The sequence below is a fragment of the Schistocerca americana genome, chromosome 5, assembly GCF_021461395.2.
Source record: "Schistocerca americana isolate TAMUIC-IGC-003095 chromosome 5, iqSchAmer2.1, whole genome shotgun sequence".
Taxonomy (NCBI): Eukaryota; Metazoa; Arthropoda; class Insecta; order Orthoptera; family Acrididae; genus Schistocerca; species Schistocerca americana.
Genome location: NC_060123.1, coordinates 28117947 through 28136135, shown reverse-complemented (window position 1 = coordinate 28136135; position 18189 = coordinate 28117947). Strand labels below are relative to the sequence as shown.

At 47.4% G+C, this 18189-nt stretch overlaps 1 protein-coding gene across 1 annotated transcript in view; it reads right to left on the bottom strand.

Moving 5' to 3' along the window:
- Positions 1 to 18189, bottom strand: part of LOC124616737 (tensin) — a 517648-nt gene that overhangs the window by 459046 nt on the left and 40413 nt on the right. The window contains exon 2 of the mRNA XM_047145102.1: positions 10145 to 10317. Coding sequence (XP_047001058.1) covers positions 10145 to 10317 — 173 coding nt within the window. The remainder of the gene's footprint in view (positions 1 to 10144; positions 10318 to 18189) is intronic.

Genomic DNA, 18189 nt, shown 5'->3' with positions numbered 1-18189 from the left:
GTTGCAACCTGTATTTAAAGCAAACCTGATTTGCATCCTCATAGTGGCGCTGCTAGTGCCGTTCTTACGCGACTGGCTCTATATCTGAGTAGAGATCACCTTTCAGATGTAGGGGCACGCCCACTAACTTTCGTTTATGTCGCACACCTCCTTCTTGGTGTTGAGATTCTTTTTTCCGTCAGAGATTCTTTTTTCGTCAGCCTTAAGACCTTCGCTATGCAACGCTTGCTGTTCAGATTAATACGCAGTACTTGTGATCGCTAGTCGTGCGCAATAGTGCCCCAACCCACGTGGTATTTGCCTTCTGTTGTTACGGTCTACATTCCCAAGAAGGGTCTCATGCAGCAGTCTACTCTGGTCTATCCTGCGCAAGAGTCTTCACCATTGCTACTACCGCAACCAACATCCATTTGAACCTGCCTACTGTAATCAAGTCTCTACAGATTCTACCCTGCAGACCGCGCTCCATTACCAAGTTAACTACGTATTTCTAAGTATTCTCCTCACACCAATCGAATGACGTCGCTGTGGTGTCCGCTTACTTGGTGGGCGGCTTCCCTTACTGACAGCCTAGCTTCTTTTAAAGCGACAATTCCTTGACGCCTCAGGAACTAAATGAGTTGATAGTGGAAGGTGCCAGACCGTGTTAGCATGGTCGCATGTAATACATGTGTAGTCAGCACTACGATGCAGGTTGCAGTTGGTCGAAACAATCTGTCATCAGAATGATGTACTGGCAGAATTAAAGTTCAAATGGTGCAAATGGCTCTGAGCACTATGCGACTTAACATCTATGGTCATCAGTCCCCTAGAACTTAGAACTACTTAAAGCTAACTAACCTAAGGACAGCACACAACACCCAGTCATCACGAGGCAGAGAAAATCCCTGACCCCGCCGGGGATCGAACCCGGGAACCCGGGCGTGGGAAGCGAGAACGTTACCGCACGACCACGAGCTGCGGACGCAGAATTAAAGCTGTGAGGACGGGGCGAGAGTCGTGCTTGGGTAACTCAGTTGGTAGAGCACTTGCCCGCGAAAGGCAAAGGTCTCGAGTTCGAGTCTCGGCCCGGCACACAGTTTTAATCTGCCAGGAAGTTTCAATTTGACATCAACTCACCTGTGGCGGCCTTTACCTTCCCAGTAAAGACAGACTCAGATGTTTATGGCTTCAGTCTAGACGTTTATGGTTCAGTCTGCATTAGCAAAAGGATTATGGCAAAGTGTAATATTTCCCTTCTAGACGCCAGAAACCGCCTAGAAAATACATTTGAGTTCAGCATCAACATTCCTTCGTTTCAAGAGAAGGATAACATATTTCAATAACTGTAATTGTTTGCGTACAGTCAGATCTAAGTTGTGAAAAGTTTCTGTTATCGTTCTTATTCTTAACAACGACATTGGCAGGGGATGCGAATGTAGACAGTACCCTATAGAGGCCGGCCGCGGTGGTCTAGCGGTTCCAGGCGCTCAGTCCGGAACCGCGCGACTGCTACGGTCGCAGGTTCGAATCCTGCCTCGGGCATGGATGCGTATGATGTCCTTAGGTTAGTTAGGTTTAAGTAGTTCTAAGTTCTAGGGGACTGATGGCCACAGATGTTAAGTCCCATAGTTCTCAGAGCCATTTGAACCATTTGAACCCTATAGAGCGGTAGGTTTGTAGACAGGTAGGTAAGCGAAGCCTGGATGGAATCCCCATGTCTCCCCGCCAGCCTGAGAGTAGGTATTAAGCAATTCCCGACACAGGTTTGCCAGATGCTACGTTATCTCCACGCTTCCACTTCAGACACAACAACGAGGAGTTAAGCAAGGACAAGGCGTGCCAGAGTTTGCAGCTGCGTGACGTATACGCTTTTCGCTGCCATATTATTTTTACTTGACACAGGTGCGACAGGAAGAGAAAACGTCACATAAATAGAAATCGTGTATTCAGACCACTCGCACACCAATAATTACCGGCAGTAGCGCCAGAAAAAAAAAATGTTTTAATAATAAGACAGTATACTACTCTGTTTATGAATGATAAATTTATAAAATGACACAGTTTTCTCTGCAAGGCTCACGGGATCTGCTTGGCTGACATCAGTTCTGAATTCCGCTATCCTCTTGAAGCAGTTTAACGATCGAATCATAAAGAGTTGCCATAAAAAAAGGAAAATCATATAAGTATGATTATTGACTGTAGGCCTTGTAACTGTTGCGAATTGAAGGTAAAAATCGACGGAGTGGCGTCCCATGTGTAAGCAAACAGTCCCGAATGCCGTATATGGAGGCCGTCAGACATAAAGTAGTACTTTACGTTACTGTGTAAACCCGAGTCTTAAAAAGGTTGTGGGCCTAGTGTGACCATTTGTGCTGGTAAGTTATAGGAGAATATGGCAAGCCTCATCTATTTCTTACACTTACTGAAGTGTCTCTGACTTTCTGCATTTTCATTGTAAGCACGTGAAGAGGCAACGAAAAGCAGATCAGTAAGCCAACCTAGACTCTCATTTCCTGCCGGCCGGTGTGGCCGTGCGGTTCTAAGCGCGTTAGTTTGGAACCGCGTGACCGCTACGGTCGCAGGTTCGAATCCTGCCTCGGGCATGGATGTGTGTGATGTCCTTAGGTTAGTTAGGTTTAAGTAGTTCTAAGTTCTAGGGGACTGATGACCTCAGTAGTTAAGTCCCATAGTGCTCAGAGCCATTTGAACCATTTGAACTCTCATTTCCTGATCTTCACCATATCTGCAGTAACTCCTTAGCCTAACATCCAAGTCTCCTGTGCTGTCTCCAACCACAGAGACCTGAAAAATTCCAGCAAGACTCCGTCGCCGTTTCACTCCTGTGCGCAGACGCTTATGTACCAAGAAAAGGACGACGTAAACTAATGCATCTCCTCTTATCTGAGCGTGAGCTTCTCGCGAAGTATGTTGCGACCCACGTTGATGTACGACGGTAACATTCATATAAATTGCGTATATGTACCATGGTTAATAATGGAAAAAAATATGCGCTAGCACAAAAACGTTTCAGTAAAAGTGGGTCGGCAAACTAGACGTTTGCGAGATAACTGCGAATGTATAGCTAGTTAATACGAGTGAATTTAAAATGTAAATTTTTCGATTAAGTTCCCATGTAAATCGACTTAAATTTCACCCACAGCCATGGTTGGCAAAATTTTGCCGCTGAGGAAAAGGCTGATAAATACAGCAGACAATCGTTTCTCCCTTGCTTCATTCGAGAGTGGAACAGGGAAGGAAATGACTAATAGTGGTACAAGGTACCCTCCGCCATGAATTACACACTGGTTTGAGGAATAAATACGTAGATGTAGATGATGTGAGACAACATGTAATGCACCAGTATGGTTCAACATTGGTTTCTCAGTCATCTATATTTTTCTGTCTGGAACCATCTCGAAAGTGAAATGTACAGCACTCTTTCTGATGCGCTTGAAGAACTGCAGTGGAGAACTGTACCGGCTACTGAAGACTTACGACACGATTCGTGTGAGTTTAAAGAATTCGTAAATCACTGCAGAAGAGAGAGTAGGCGAAAAAGCTGATCACCTTCCTGTCGAAGAAGTGGCAGTAGTTCGGGGATGACAGCCTGTGCTATGAAGTGAGCACAGGTTACTTTACTCAACAGAAACACCAAATGTGACCGCATTTGTAACTGGTGCCCTCACCCCTCCCTCCCTCCCCTCGCACACACACACCCACTATGAAGACTGGAATGGGACCTTGGTCTCATGAACCAACACACTCTGGATAGGCAGCTCACCAGGTCTACGTCATACACGTGTAGATCTATCACTCGCATTCAGACTGAAGCTACTCTTACCGCTGAAGACGACAGTTCGAGATCCCTCTCTCCAGTCAACCCTTTCACAACACCAGACTGAACATGCTTGTCTGGTCGTCGTGTCAGTAGTAGCCCGGCCAAAGGCACACGTGATCTTCGGGAGTACCGCAAGGAAGCGTGATAGGACCTTTATTGTTTACAATATACATAAATGACTTAGTTGACAACATCGGTAGCTCCGTGAGGCTATTTGCAGATGACACGGTTGTCTACAAGAAAGTAGCAACATCAGAAGACTCGTACGTACTCCAGGAAGACCTGCAGAGGATTAATGCATGGTGCGACAGCTGGCAGCTTTCCCTAAACGTAGATAAATGTAATATAATGCGCATACATAGGGGCAGAAATCCATTCCAGTACGATTATGCCATAGGCGGTAAATCATTGGAAGCGGTAACGACCGTAAAATACTTAGGAGTTACTATCCGGAGCGATCTGAAGTGGAATGATCACATAAAACAAATAGTGGGAAAAGCAGGCGCCAGGTTGAGATTCATAGGAAGAATTCTGAGAAAATGTGACTCATCGACGAAAGAAGTAGCTTACAAAACGCTTGTTCGTCCGATTCTTGAGTATTGCTCATCAGTATGGGACCCTTACCAGGTTGGATTAATAGAAGAGATAGACATGATCCAGCGAAAAGCAGCGCGATTCGTCATGGGGACATTTAGTCAGCGCGAGAGCGTTACGGAGATGCTGAACAAGCTCCAGTGGCGGACACTTCAAGAAAGGCGTTACGCAATACGGAGAGGTTTATTATCGAAATTACGAGAGAGCACATTCCGGGAAGAGATGGGTAACATATTACTACCGCCCACATATATCTCGCGTAATGATCACAACGAAAAGATCCGAGAAATTAGAGCAAATACGGAGACTTACAAGCAGTCGTTCTTCCCACGCACAATTCGTGAATGGAACAGGGAAGGGGGGATCAGATAGTGGTACAATAAGTACCCTCCGTCACACACCGTAAGGTGGCTCGCGGAGTATAGATGTAGATGTAGATGTAGATATCGCGGTCCCACAGTGTGACCCCGTTCAAAACACTGAAGTTGTTTAACAGGAATACGTACTCGTTGGCGGGACGAGGTTTAACCTGGAATGAATGTTCAGCTCTAAACTCAGAACAGTTACTGCCTGCAGAGTCAAAACAGAGGGCGCACGGACGGGCCTCTTGAGCTCCATCTGATCGCCTATGACCGTGAGAAATGAATCACTAACAGTATCACCTGCTGCCACTGAACTTACGGCCTTGAGGGCGTTCCTTTTCTTACCGACAGTTTATTTTACAGAGAGTTAAAGCAACGATTTATAATTTTTTAGGTAGAACCTTATTTTTTCTTTCATATAGCTGACATATTTATATCAACTGTGTGTAAATGAATTCAAATGAAATTTATATCTACACTCCTGGAAATGGAAAAAAGAACACATTGACACCGGTGTGTCGGACCCACCATACTTGCTCCGGACACTGCGAGAGGGCTGTACAAGCAATGATCACACGCACGGCACAGCGGACACACCAGGAACCGCGGTGTTGGCCGTCGAATGGCGCTAGCTGCGCAGCATTTGTGCACCGCCGCCGTCAGTGTCAGCCAGTTTGCCGTGGCATACGGAGCTCCATCGCAGTCTTTAACACTGGTAGCATGCCGCGACAGCGTGGACGTGAACCGTATGTGCAGTTGACGGACTTTGAGCGAGGGCGTATAGTGGGCATGCGGGAGGCCGGGTGGACGTACCGCCGAATTGCTCAACACGTGGGGCGTGAGGTCTCCACAGTACATCGATGTTGTCGCCAGTGGTCGGCGGAAGGTGCACGTGCCGGTCGACCTGGGACCGGACCGCAGCGACGCACGGATGCACGCCAAGACCGTAGGATCCTACGCAGTGCCGTAGGGGACCGCACCGCCACTTCCCAGCAAATTAGGGACATTGTTGCTCCTGGGGTATCGGCGAGGACCATTCGCAACCGTCTCCATGAAGCTGGGCTACGGTCCCGCACACCGTTAGGCCGTCTTCCGCTCACGCCCCAACATCGTGCAGCCCGCCTCCAGTGGTGTCGCGACAGGCGTGAATGGAGGGACGAATGGAGACGTGTCGTCTTCAGCGATGAGAGTCGCTTCTGCCTTGGTGCCAATGATGGTCGTATGCGTGTTTGGCGCCGTGCAGGTGAGCGCCACAATCAGGACTGCATACGACCGAGGCACACAGGGCCAACACCCGGCATCATGGTGTGGGGAGCGATCTCCTACACTGGCCGTACACCACTGGTGATCGTCGAGGGGACACTGAATAGTGTACGGTACATCCAAACCGTCATCGAACCCATCGTTCTACCATTCCTAGACCGGCAAGGGAACTTGCTGTTCCAACAGGACAATGCACGCCCGCATGTATCCCGTGCCACCCAACGTGCTCTAGAAGGTGTAGGTCAACTACCCTGGCCAGCAAGATCTCCGGATCTGTCCCCCATTGAGCATGTTTGGGACTGGATGAAGCGTCGTCTCACGCGGTCTGCACGTCCAGCACGAACGCTGGTCCAACTGAGGCGCCAGGTGGAAATGGCATGGCAAGCCGTTCCACAGGAGTACATCCAGCATCTCTACGATCGTCTCCATGGGAGAATAGCAGCCTGCATTGCTGCGAAAGGTGGATATACACTGTACTAGTGCCGACATTGTGCATGCTCTGTTGCCTGTGTCTATGTGCCAGTGGTTCTGTCAGTGTGATCATGTGATGTATCTGACCCCAGGAATGTGTCAATAAAGTTTCCCCTTCCTGGGACAATGAATTCACGGTGTTCTTATTTCAATTTCCAGGAGTGTATTTTACTTAGCGAGCTATAGATGTTCAAAGTTCTGGGGGTGGCTGCAGTTTACTGTGTATAACTGTTCAGTTGAATGTATGGTGGTGGAATATTCATTGAAGAGATGTGTTCAAGCGAGTGCCTATTTACCTGAATGCACAAAGTCAGTGCACTTTCTATAAGAAGAGATGTTAAGTCGTTGGTCTCACGGAGCGACAACCTCCCTCGATTTGCTGTTTGAAGGCATGCAGCGTTTTGACTTCGATGACATAAACGTACTTCTTTGGTTATCTCCACAAAAGGAAACCCAACGGTGTTAAAGCGGGCTGCCGAGTCGACTGTTCCTGAGAACCGTGACGTCCATTTCGTCCGCCACTCGTTTAGAAGGCGCTCTATGTTGTGCATCCAGGAAAATGGGCCTTTATGAGTCTTCAAGCTTTCCCGGCGGATGTATTGTAAATAGTCTTAACGGGTTTGCCTCCGGATCACGTTGTGCAAATTCCACAATTCACAATTCAACTGAGCACAGCCTGGAACCTTGCATTGGCTGCTACTAAATCACGACGCGAAAATCAAGATTCTTCGATAATAGGTCCGTCATAACACCGGCCTAGTACGGCCGTTGGTGAGTAACGTCTGGCCGCACTGCTGGCAAACGCAGCGTACAGCTCGCGCAGGAGAACCGCTCTGCGATTTTCGGCAGGGGGAGTTTGAATATGGCAAATCACTGCGCATGCGCGATTTCCGCGGCTGCGCATTCTTCTAAAAACGGGGCGTCGGCGTGCGGATACCGTCAGTCGTAACTAGCCAACTGCAAGGTTGAACCGCCTGAAGATGTCGGACAGTTATTGTGGAATCAGCACAACGTGATCCGGCGGCAACCCGTGAAGACCATATACAAAATGGGCCTTTGTTTGAATATCTCACTTGAACGAAGCTCCCGTCACCAGAAGGTCCATATGAATACAGCGAATTACGTGCTGCATGTTGCATCCACCTTCGAAACTTTTAACGTTTCTAGGTCCCTCACCGAAATCGATACACATTTCAATTTGCATTGATTAGTATTCAGTTATTTTAAGTACAGCAGCTACATGGTCGGAAAAAAATGTTATTTTCGAAAATACACTGCCGGAAAAAAGCAACGCCCTCAAGGACATCCAGTGGCCCCACAAGGTTATACTGTTAGTGATTCATTCCTCATTGTCATCGGCGATCACATGGCACTCTGTGTTGACTCTGCAGGCAGTAACTGTTCTGAGTTTAGAGGTGAACACTCATTCTAGGGTACAACAGTGCCCCTCCGATTAGTGTGTACTCCTGGTAAACAACTTCACTGATTTGAACATCAAATGGTTCAAATGGCTCTGAGTACTATGGGACTTAACATCTGAGGTCATCAGTGCCCTAGAACTTAGATCTACTTAAACCTAACTAACCTAAGGACATCACACACATCCATGCCCGAGGCAGGAATCGATGCTGCGACTGTAGCAGTCATGCGTTTCCGGACTCAAGCGCCTAGAACCGCTCGGCCACCGCGGCCGGCCACTGATTTGAAAAGGATCTCATTTTGGGCCTGGGTGAAGGTGGATGAACGTACGGATGGACTGTTGCACATGTTGGGCACTGTGTATCGATGGTATGTTGCTGATTTCAGCAGGTGTTCGTGGAACATTCCCCCACCCCAGGTCAGGTTCTGGACGTCCGCGTAATAGAGACGTAAGTCAGAATCGACGTACTGTGCCACCAGCTTTCGCCGACCGACCATCATCCAGGGACGAAATCCAGGCACCTGCTGTGTCACGAAGGACGACTGGGAACCGTCTACGTTGCACCACGATTAAGATCACGTATGCGTTTAGCCAGGCTACCACTAGTAAGACGACCGGGCAAGCATCTTCGCTCTGGTGTTGGGTTGGGTTGTTTGCGGGGAAGAGACCAAACTGCGAGGTCATCAGTCTCATCGGATTAGGGAAGGAAGGTGAAGGAAGTCGGCCGTGTCCTTTAAAAGGAACGATACCGGCATTTGCCTGGAGCGATTTAGGGAGATCACGGAAAACGAAAATGAGGATGGCCGGACGCGGGATTGAACTGTCGTCCTCACGAATGCGACTCCACTGTGCTAACCACTGGGCCACCTCGCTCGGTCCTCCCTCTGGTGTTGTCAGAGCTGACTGGAGAGTGGGATGGCGCTCTGTTATCTTCTGCGATGAGGGTAGGTTCTGCCTGAATGCAAGTAAAGGATGTACACGTGTGTAGCGTAGACCAGGTGAGCTGCCTTTTCCAGAGTGCGTACGTCCACGAGACAAAGGTCCCATTCCAGTCGTCATGGTGTGTGTTCGGGGGAGGGGGGGCGTGTCAGTTACAACTTGAGGTCACGTTCGGTGTTTCTATTGAGTACAGTAAACAGTGCCCACTACACTGCATACGCTGTTACTCCCTCCCTACAGCGATTTCTTCCACAGGACGGTGGCGTGCTTTTTCAGCACGACAATGCACGACCACATAAGGCTGCCGCGACGCAGCGTGCTTTTCGTGTTGTACGAATGCCCCCGCCAACCAGATTTCGAGATGTGTCGCCAGCTGAATACGTAAGGGACACAATGAAATGGGACCTTACTCGCTCTCCAGGGCCTGCAAGAACCATTGGCGAATTGCAACAAAAGGCGGAAAATGCTTGGGACAATCTAGTGCAGGATGCCATTCGGCACCTACATGATCCAGAATAAGATTTTCACTCTGCAGCGGAGTGTGCGCTGATATGAAACTTCCTGACAGATTAGAACTATGTGCCGGAGCGAGACTCGAACTCGGGACCTTTGCCTTTCGCGGGGCAAGTGCTCTACCAACTGAGCTACCCAAGCACGACTCACGTGGGGGACGGGTCGTGAGTCGTGCTTGGGTAGCTCAGTTGGTAGAGCACTTGCCCCGCGAAAGGCAAAGGTCCCGAGTTCGAGTCTCGCTCCGGCACACAGTTTTATTCTGTCAGGAAGTTTCACCTACATGATCGTTTGCATATTAGAATACACGTCTGCGCTGCTGCCTGACGAGGTACACCGTGTATTGATGGGACTGTCGGGGGTACCCTTTATTCTGACATTTGTGTTTCATTTGCTCTCAATCTGTTATCACATACTCCTACAATGATGATCTACCTATCACCTCACACATCAGTAGAATGACCTTGTCGCTGAGAGTGTTGTATTTTAATTTTCCGGCAGTGCAACTAAGTAGACGTTCCCGCCTCTGTAAAAAGAGTAACGTACCTTACGTTCACCTGCTTAAGTAAATATTCCTTTCACCTATTATTTCGCAAGCTACCTTAGGTGAAACAACGCGTGTGTCCTTCAGCTGCTGTTTACTTTGGTCTAGTTATTTCACTACTCTGAGTCATTTAACTGGAAGTTCCAGATGTCACTAGTGACGACGTCGACGAGCGCTGTGTGAAAAGACAGAGGAGCCAGCGCGCGTACGGCCGGGCCTACCTGGAGTGGAGCACGGCCATGCGGTGCGGCCCGCCGCCCAGCCACGAGTCGATGTCCTTGCAGACGGCGCACAGCCGCTCGAGGGGCGGCGCCAGCCCCGGCGCCCAGCCCAGGTTGCTAACCCTCTCGTGGTGCTGCCGCAGCGCGCGCCGCGGCTCAGACAGGTTGAACACCTGCAACACGCAGGTCCCACAGTCAGCCGGAAGAAAGATCAGGAGAATGAGGACAGGCAAAAGTTAGTAGAGATTCGTGCTGCTGTAAAAAGAGCGATGCGCGAAGCATCCAACCACTACCACCGTCATACCTTAGCAAAAGATCTTGCCGAAAACGCAAGGAAATTCTGGTTTTACGTAAAATCGGTAAGCGGGTCGAAGGCTTCCATCCAGTCACTCACTGATCAATCTGGCCCGGCAATGGAAGACAGCAAAACGAAGGCTGAAATTTTAAATTTAGCATTTGAGAAATCTTTCACGCAGGAGGATCGTACAAACATACGGCCGTTTGAGTCTCGTACAGATTCCCGTATGGAGGACATGTGATAAACATCCCTGGGGTTTGTGAAGCAGCTGAATGGGTTGAAAATAAATAAATCGCCAGGCCCTGATGGGATTACAATTCGGTTTTACAGAGAGTACTCTACTGCATTGGCTCCTTACTTAGCTTGCATTTATCGCGAATCTCTTGCCCAACGTAAAGTCCCGAGGGACTGGAAAAAAGCGCAGGTGACGCCTGTGTATAAGAAGGGTACAAGAACGGATCCTCAAAATTAGAGACCAATATCCTTAACATCGGCTTGTTGCAGGTTTCTCGAACATATTATCGGTTCGAATATAATGAATTTCCTTGAGACAGATACGTTGCTGTCCATGCACCAGCACGGCTTTACAAAGCATCGCTCCTGCGAAACGCAACTCGCCCTTTTTTCACATGATATCTTGCGAACCATGCATGAAGGGTATCAGACGGATGCCATATTCCTTGACTTCCGGAAAGTGTTTGTCTCGGTGCCCCACTGCAGACTCCTAACTAAAGGTACGAGCATATGGGATTGGTTCCCAAGTATGTGAGTGGCTCGAAGACGTCTTAAGCGATAGAACCCAGTACGTTGTCCTCGATGGTTAGTGTTCATCGGAGGTGAGGGTATCATCTGGAGTGCCCCAGGGAAGTGTGGTAGGTGCGCTGTTGTTTTCTATCTACATAAATGATCTTTTGGTTAGGGTGGATAGCAATGTGCGGCTGTTTGCTGATGATGCTGTGGTGTACGGGAAGGTGTCGTCGTTGAGTGACTGTAGGAGGATACAAGATGACTTGGACAGGATTTGTGATTGGTCTAAAGAATGGCAGCTAACTCTAAATATAGATAAATGTAAATTAATGCAGATGAATAGGAAGAAGAATCCCGTAATGTTTGAATACTCCATTAGTAGTGTAGCGCTTGACACAGTCACGTCGATTAAATATTTGGGCGTAACATTGCAGAGCGATATGAAGTGGGACAAGCATGTAATGGCAGATGTGGGGAAGGCGGATAGTCGTCTTCGGTTCATTTGAAGAATTTTGTGAAGATGGGGTTCATCTGTAAAGGAGAGCGCTTATAAAACACTAATACGACCTATTCTTGAGTACTGCTCGAGCGTTTGGGATCTCTAACAGGTCGGATTGAGGGAGGACATAGAAGCAATTCAGAGGCGGGCTGCTAGATTTGTTACTGGTAGGTTTGATCATTACGCGAGTGTTACGGAAATGCTTCAGGAACTCGGGTGGGAGTCTCTCGAGGAAAGGAGGCATTCTCTTCATGAATCGCTACTGAGGAAATTTAGAGACCCAGCATTTGAGGCTGACTGCAGTACAATTTTACTGCCGCCAACTTACATTTCGCGGAAAGACCACAAAGATAAGAGAGATTAGGGCTCGTGCAGAGGCATATAGGCAGTCATTTTACCCTCGTTCTGTTTGGGAGTGGAACAGGGAGAGAAGATGCTAGTTGTTGTACGAGGTACCCTCCGCCACGCACCGTATGGTGGATTGCGAAGCATGTATGTAGATGTAGAAGCGCCGTGGCGGCACCTCACTGAGCAGCTATCGCGTCTCCGCGGGCGATCTGAAAAATTCATCTCTCTCACCCACATCTCGCAGCACTACGTAAGTGATTTCTTCCGCCAGAGGTTGGTACCACACTCAACGGGAGCCGTGTGAAACTGGAAGTCATTCCTTTCAGTAGTTGTTGGGGATGTGCGGTGTTGAGGCAAAGCATCGGTGTTGATTGAAATCCTTAATATCCATGTTAAATGATGAATTTATAGAATGGCGAACAGAGTAATAAACAACACGTTTAATGTCATATCATGAAACAATAAATGCCGGCCGTTGTGGCCGAGCGGTTCTATGCACTTCAGTGTGGAACCGAGCGACAGCTACGCTCGCAGGCTCGAATCCTGCCTCGGGCATGGGTGTGTCTGATGTCCTTAGGTTAGTTAGGTTTAAGTAGTTCTAAGTTCTAGGGGACTGATGACCTCAGATGTTAAGTCCCTTAGTGCTCAGAGCCATGTGAACCATTTGAATCAATAAATACAGCAATAATTAACGTAAAATATCCCTCAACCATTTGTCTACAGGGCACAAAAATAATATTTTCGAGAAAAATTTCCCCTTCAGCTTTTTGTGTTGTTGGCAGAGTGCGTATCTTGCTTTGGAGGTCTTTCGGAAGCTGACGATGTGGCTATGCAGTTCAACTATTTTCCTCCGGCGTGGAATGTAACATATCGTAGATTCATTAAAATCTTGAACGAGCCACGATTTTTGGGAATTGTGCTAACAACACACAACGGGCTACAACTCGCTGTTCCATGTCGTTGTGAGTCAATCCATTCAAACCATCGCTCTAAGTAACGTAATTTTCAATTTTTTAAAAGAATTCATGTGTTGCCGCCCGATCTATGCAGGGTGGTCCATCGATCGTGATCGGGCCAAATATCTCACGAAATAAGCGTCAAACGCTAAAACTACACAGAACGAAACTCGTCTGGCTTGAAGGGGGAAACCAGATGGCGCTATGGTTGGCCCGCTAGATGGCGCTGCTATATGTCAAACGGATATCAACTGCGTTTTTTTTTTTATTGGAACCCCTATTTTATATTACATATTCGTGTAGTACGTAAAGAAATATGAATGTTTTAGTCGGACCACTTTCTTCGCTTTGTGATAGATGGCGCTGTAATAGTCCCAAACATATGGCTCACAATTTTAGACGAACAGTTGGTAAAGGTAGGTGTTTTAAATTAAAATACAGAACGTAGCTCCGTTTGAACATTTTATTTGGGTTGTTCCAATGTGATACATGTACCTTTGTGAACTTACCATTTCTGAGAACGCATGCTGTTACAGCGTGATTACCTGTAAATACCACATTAATGCAATAAATGCTCAAAATGATGTCCGTCAACCTCAATGCATTTCGCAAAACGTGTAACGACATTCCTCTCAACAGCGAGTAGTTCGCCTTCCGTAATGATCGCACATGCACTGACAATGCGCTGACGCATGTTGTCAGGCGTTGTCGATGGATCACGATACCAAATATCCTTCAACTTCCCCCACAGAAGCAAATCCGGGGACGTCAGATACGGTGAACGTGCGGGTCATGGTGTGGTGCTTCGACAACTAATCCACCTGTCATGAAATATGCTATTCAATGCCGCTTCAACCGCACGCGAGGTATGCGCCGGACATGTATCATGTTGGAAGTACATCGCCATTGTGTCACGCAGTGAAACATCTTGTAGTAACATCGGTAGAACATTACGCAGGAAATCAGCATACATTGCACCATTTAGATTGCCATCGATAAAATGGGGGCCAATTATCCTTCCTCCCATAATGCCGCACCATAGATTAACCCGCCAAGGTCGCTGATGTTCCACTTGTTGCAGCGATCGTGGATTTTCCGTTGCCCAATAGTGCATATTATGCCGGTTTACGTTATCGCTGTTGGTGAATGACGCTTTGTCGCTAAATAGAACGCGTGCAAAAAATCTGTCATCGTCCCGTAATTTCTCTTGTGCCCAGTGGCAGAAATGTACACGACGTTCAAACTCGTCCCCACGCAAATCCTGGTGCACAGAAATATGGTACGGGTGCAATCGATGTTGATGTAGCATTCTCAACACCGACGTTTTTGAGATTCCCGATTATCGCGCAATTTGTCTGCTACTGATGTGCAGATTAGCCACGACAGCAGCTGAAACACCTACTTGGGCATCATCGTTTGTTGCAGGTCGTGGTTGACGTTTCACATGTGGCTGGACACTTCCTGTTTCCTTAAATAACGTAACTATCCGGCGAACTGTCCGGACACTAGGATGATGTCGTCCAGGATACCGAGCAGCATACATAGCATACGCCCGTTGGGCATTTTGATCACAATAGCCATACATCAACACGACATCTACCTTTTCCGCAATTGGTAAACGGTCCATTTTAACACGGGTAATGTGTCACGAAGCAAACAGCGTCCGCACTGGCGGAGTGGTTCAAATGGCTCTGAGCACTATGGGACTTAACTATTGAGGTCATCAGTCCCCTAGAACTTAGAACTACTTAAACCTAACTAACCTAAGGACATCACACACATCCATGCCCGAGGCAAGATTCGAACGTGCGACCGTAGCGGTCGCGCGGTTCCAGACTGAAGCGCCTAGAACCGCTCGGCCACACCGGCCGGCCTGGCGGAATGTTACGTGATACGACGTACTTATAGGTTTGTGACTATTACAGCGCCATCTATCACAAAGCGAAATAAGTGGTCCAACTAAAACATTCCTATTTCTTTACGAAAATGGCGGTTCCTATTTTTAAAAAAAGCAGTTGATATCCGTTTGATCTATGGCAGCGCCATCTAGCGGGCCAACCATAACGCCATCTGGTTTCCCCCTTCAAGCTAGACGAATTTCGTTCATTGCAGTTTTTTCGTTTGATGCTTATTTCGTGAGATATTTGGCCCGGTCACTATCAATGGACCACCCTGTATATGCATTACTGACAAGAGCGCTTTTCATTAGCTTCAAAGCATGTATGCGATGTACTTACAGTCGACTCTAAATTGAATCTCGATTTATCGAACTAAGTTAACTGTCCCCTGAAACAAATAAAATAGCTTGATAAATCGAAGAAATCCTGTGGTTTCAGTACACTTGCTAAATCGATGCGACTGGCAGTGATAGTGTGTCCGCAGACAATGTGTGGGAACAGCAGCATCGCTGACCAGCGAGAACTTGGAGGCAGACTCCCTCTGACATGACAGTTCAGTCTTGGACATTGTAGTGCGAGGCCGCGTACTGTTTTGTGTAATGCATTGCGCTGAATAAAGCGTTTGTTGTACTCTGTGCCTTCGGCGTGATTAATATTGTGTCAGCATTACACACCGGAGTTCCAAAATTGTGTAATTGGAAGTGCGCGGATCTCTAACACCCGGTAATTCGAATTGTTTCAGTAGTTGTTGCGCCATTCAACTCTTCACCACGGTGCTTTGTGTATGCAACACTCTATGACGCACTACACTACATAAATCAGTTGTAAAATCACTTCGCAGACGTACAACTGTTTTAACTCCCGCAGGAAAGAAACAGGTTATTGAGGCCGAGAAATGTTGAGTGGCAAAATGAACGATGTAGCGAAAACTACCGGGATTCCATCACATAATACGTGTGAGAGAAAAGTAATGAGACTGATTTTTTATCTAGCAAATTTTTTATTTTTTTTTTCAAACAGCAATATTGTCCTCTTATGAGCAGTTCCTTTCGCAGCTATACTCTGGTGGAGTCGTTGTTACTAGACTTGGTTCAAATGGCTCTGAGCACTATGGGACTTAACATCGAAGGCCATCAGTCCCCTAGTACCTAGAACTACTTAAACCTAACTAACCTAAGGACATCACACACATCCATGCCCGAGGCAAGATTCGAACCTGCGACCGTAGCAGTCGCGCGGTTCCATACTGCAGCGTCTAGAATTGCTCGGTCACAGCAGCTGGCTTACCAGACTTGGTAGCAACGCTGAAAAGCTTCAAATGGTAGGACCTTACCATGCCTGTCACATTCTTTTGAATATTCTCCAGACTCCCAAAATGTCGTACTTTTAAAACAGTTTTTAATTTCGGGAAAGGAAAAACACAAGGACTCAGATCAGGTAATTAGGGGGCTATGAAACAACAGGAATGCCTTTTGAGGTCAAAAATTCCGTTATGGAAGTGACCGTGTGACATGTGGCGCTGTCATAATGCACCATCCACTTGTCTACAATGTCCGGTCTGAATCGGTTCACCCTTATCCTGAGCTTTTTTTAGGACAGCCTTTTAAAACACTTGGTTGACAATTTGTCCCGGAGGAACAATTTCTTTATGCACGATACCCCTATAGTCAAAATAGCAAATTTTTGAAGATGAAAGTCTCCCTGAGCGAGGTTCATCTTCAGGTTGTTTTCGCCCTTCCAAAAACGATTTTTGCCAGCGAAATACTTGAGCTCTTGATAGGGAATGCGGCCCATAGGCATGTTTCAAATTCTCATACCCCACACTCTCTCATTATCCAGGTCTAACACAGAACTTCATGATATACCGTTGCTCTAAATTCCGCTGTTCCATTTTCGTAACACCCAAGAAAAACACAACCTCACTGATAGCGCTCTCAAAAATATTCTGATAACTGTACGAAGCTGAAACTGGGAGTGAGCATCTGGAAGGGATGAACCCACCTGTCTACACAAGCAGAACAACACAGCGTTGCCAGGTCGCTCACAGTGTTGTCAGTCTCATTACTTTTCTCATACACCTGGTAAGCTGTCGGCAATACCGAAACGGAAAAATCAGATTGCTGACAGAATAACATACCATGGGATGAAGCGGAATTGGAAAGGCGATTTCCTGCGTCTTGAAAAACGCTTTTACTAAAACGGCTGAGGCAGTGCAGCGAGCAAAACGAAACTTTCGGAGGCTATATGCTTTCGAAATGTGGTGCTACAGAAGAATGCTGAAGATTAGATGGGTAGATCACATTACTAATGAGGAGGTATTGAATGGAATTGGGGAGAAGAGGAGTTTGTGGCACAACTTGACTAGAACAAGGGATCGGTTGGTAGGATATGTTCTGAGACATCAAGGGATCACCAATTTAGTATTGGAGGGCAGCGTGGAGGGTAAAAATCGTAGAGGGAGACCACAAGATGAATACACTAAGTAAATTCAGAAGGATGTAGGCTGCAGTACGTACTGGGAGATGAAGCAGCTTGCACAGGATAGAGTAGCATGGAGAGCTGCATCAAACCAGTCTCAGGACTGGAGACCACAACAACAACAACAACAACAACAACAACATGTTTAACCTTTCCACAACCAGTATCTTTTCACAGCGAGACAAACTGAGGACCTGCTTGGTTGAGAAGTAGCGGCTCCGGTCTCGTAAAGTGACATACGGCCGGGACAACCGTGTACTGACCACATGGCCCTCCATATTCGCATCCAGTGACGCCTTCGGCTGAGGATGACGCGGCGGCCGGTCGGTACCGTTGGGCCTTCATGACCTTTTCGGGCGGAGTTTAGCTTTTTATTTTAATTAAGGTCGTAGTCATAAATAACCAGTTTCGTTTCCCATGTGTATTGTCGCATCGAATTAGTTTACGCCTGCCGATAGGCAATCCAATGAACAGACCCACAAAGCGGGCTGCTGTCGCGCCTTTCCGGGCAATTCATGTCAAATAAAGTGCACCTAAGTACTAACGTTTGCCGCGTCCCAACAGTGCTCGTATTGACCATCTGTAATCTGAGTTAAAAACTTGACGAGATGCTGTGTCCACAGATGTGTGTCTTTTTCCTGTTAGTCTCACAGTTTTTGCGCAGCCACCTTCTGAATCGCGAGGGGTACTTACGAACACAAAGCATGGACCATTATTACCCTGACAACGACGGTGATTTCGAACTATTTCAAGAAATGCGCGTTCATCAATAAGTCACAGACTCAGCCCTAACAACAGGAGAGCGGACGAATGGTCTCGGG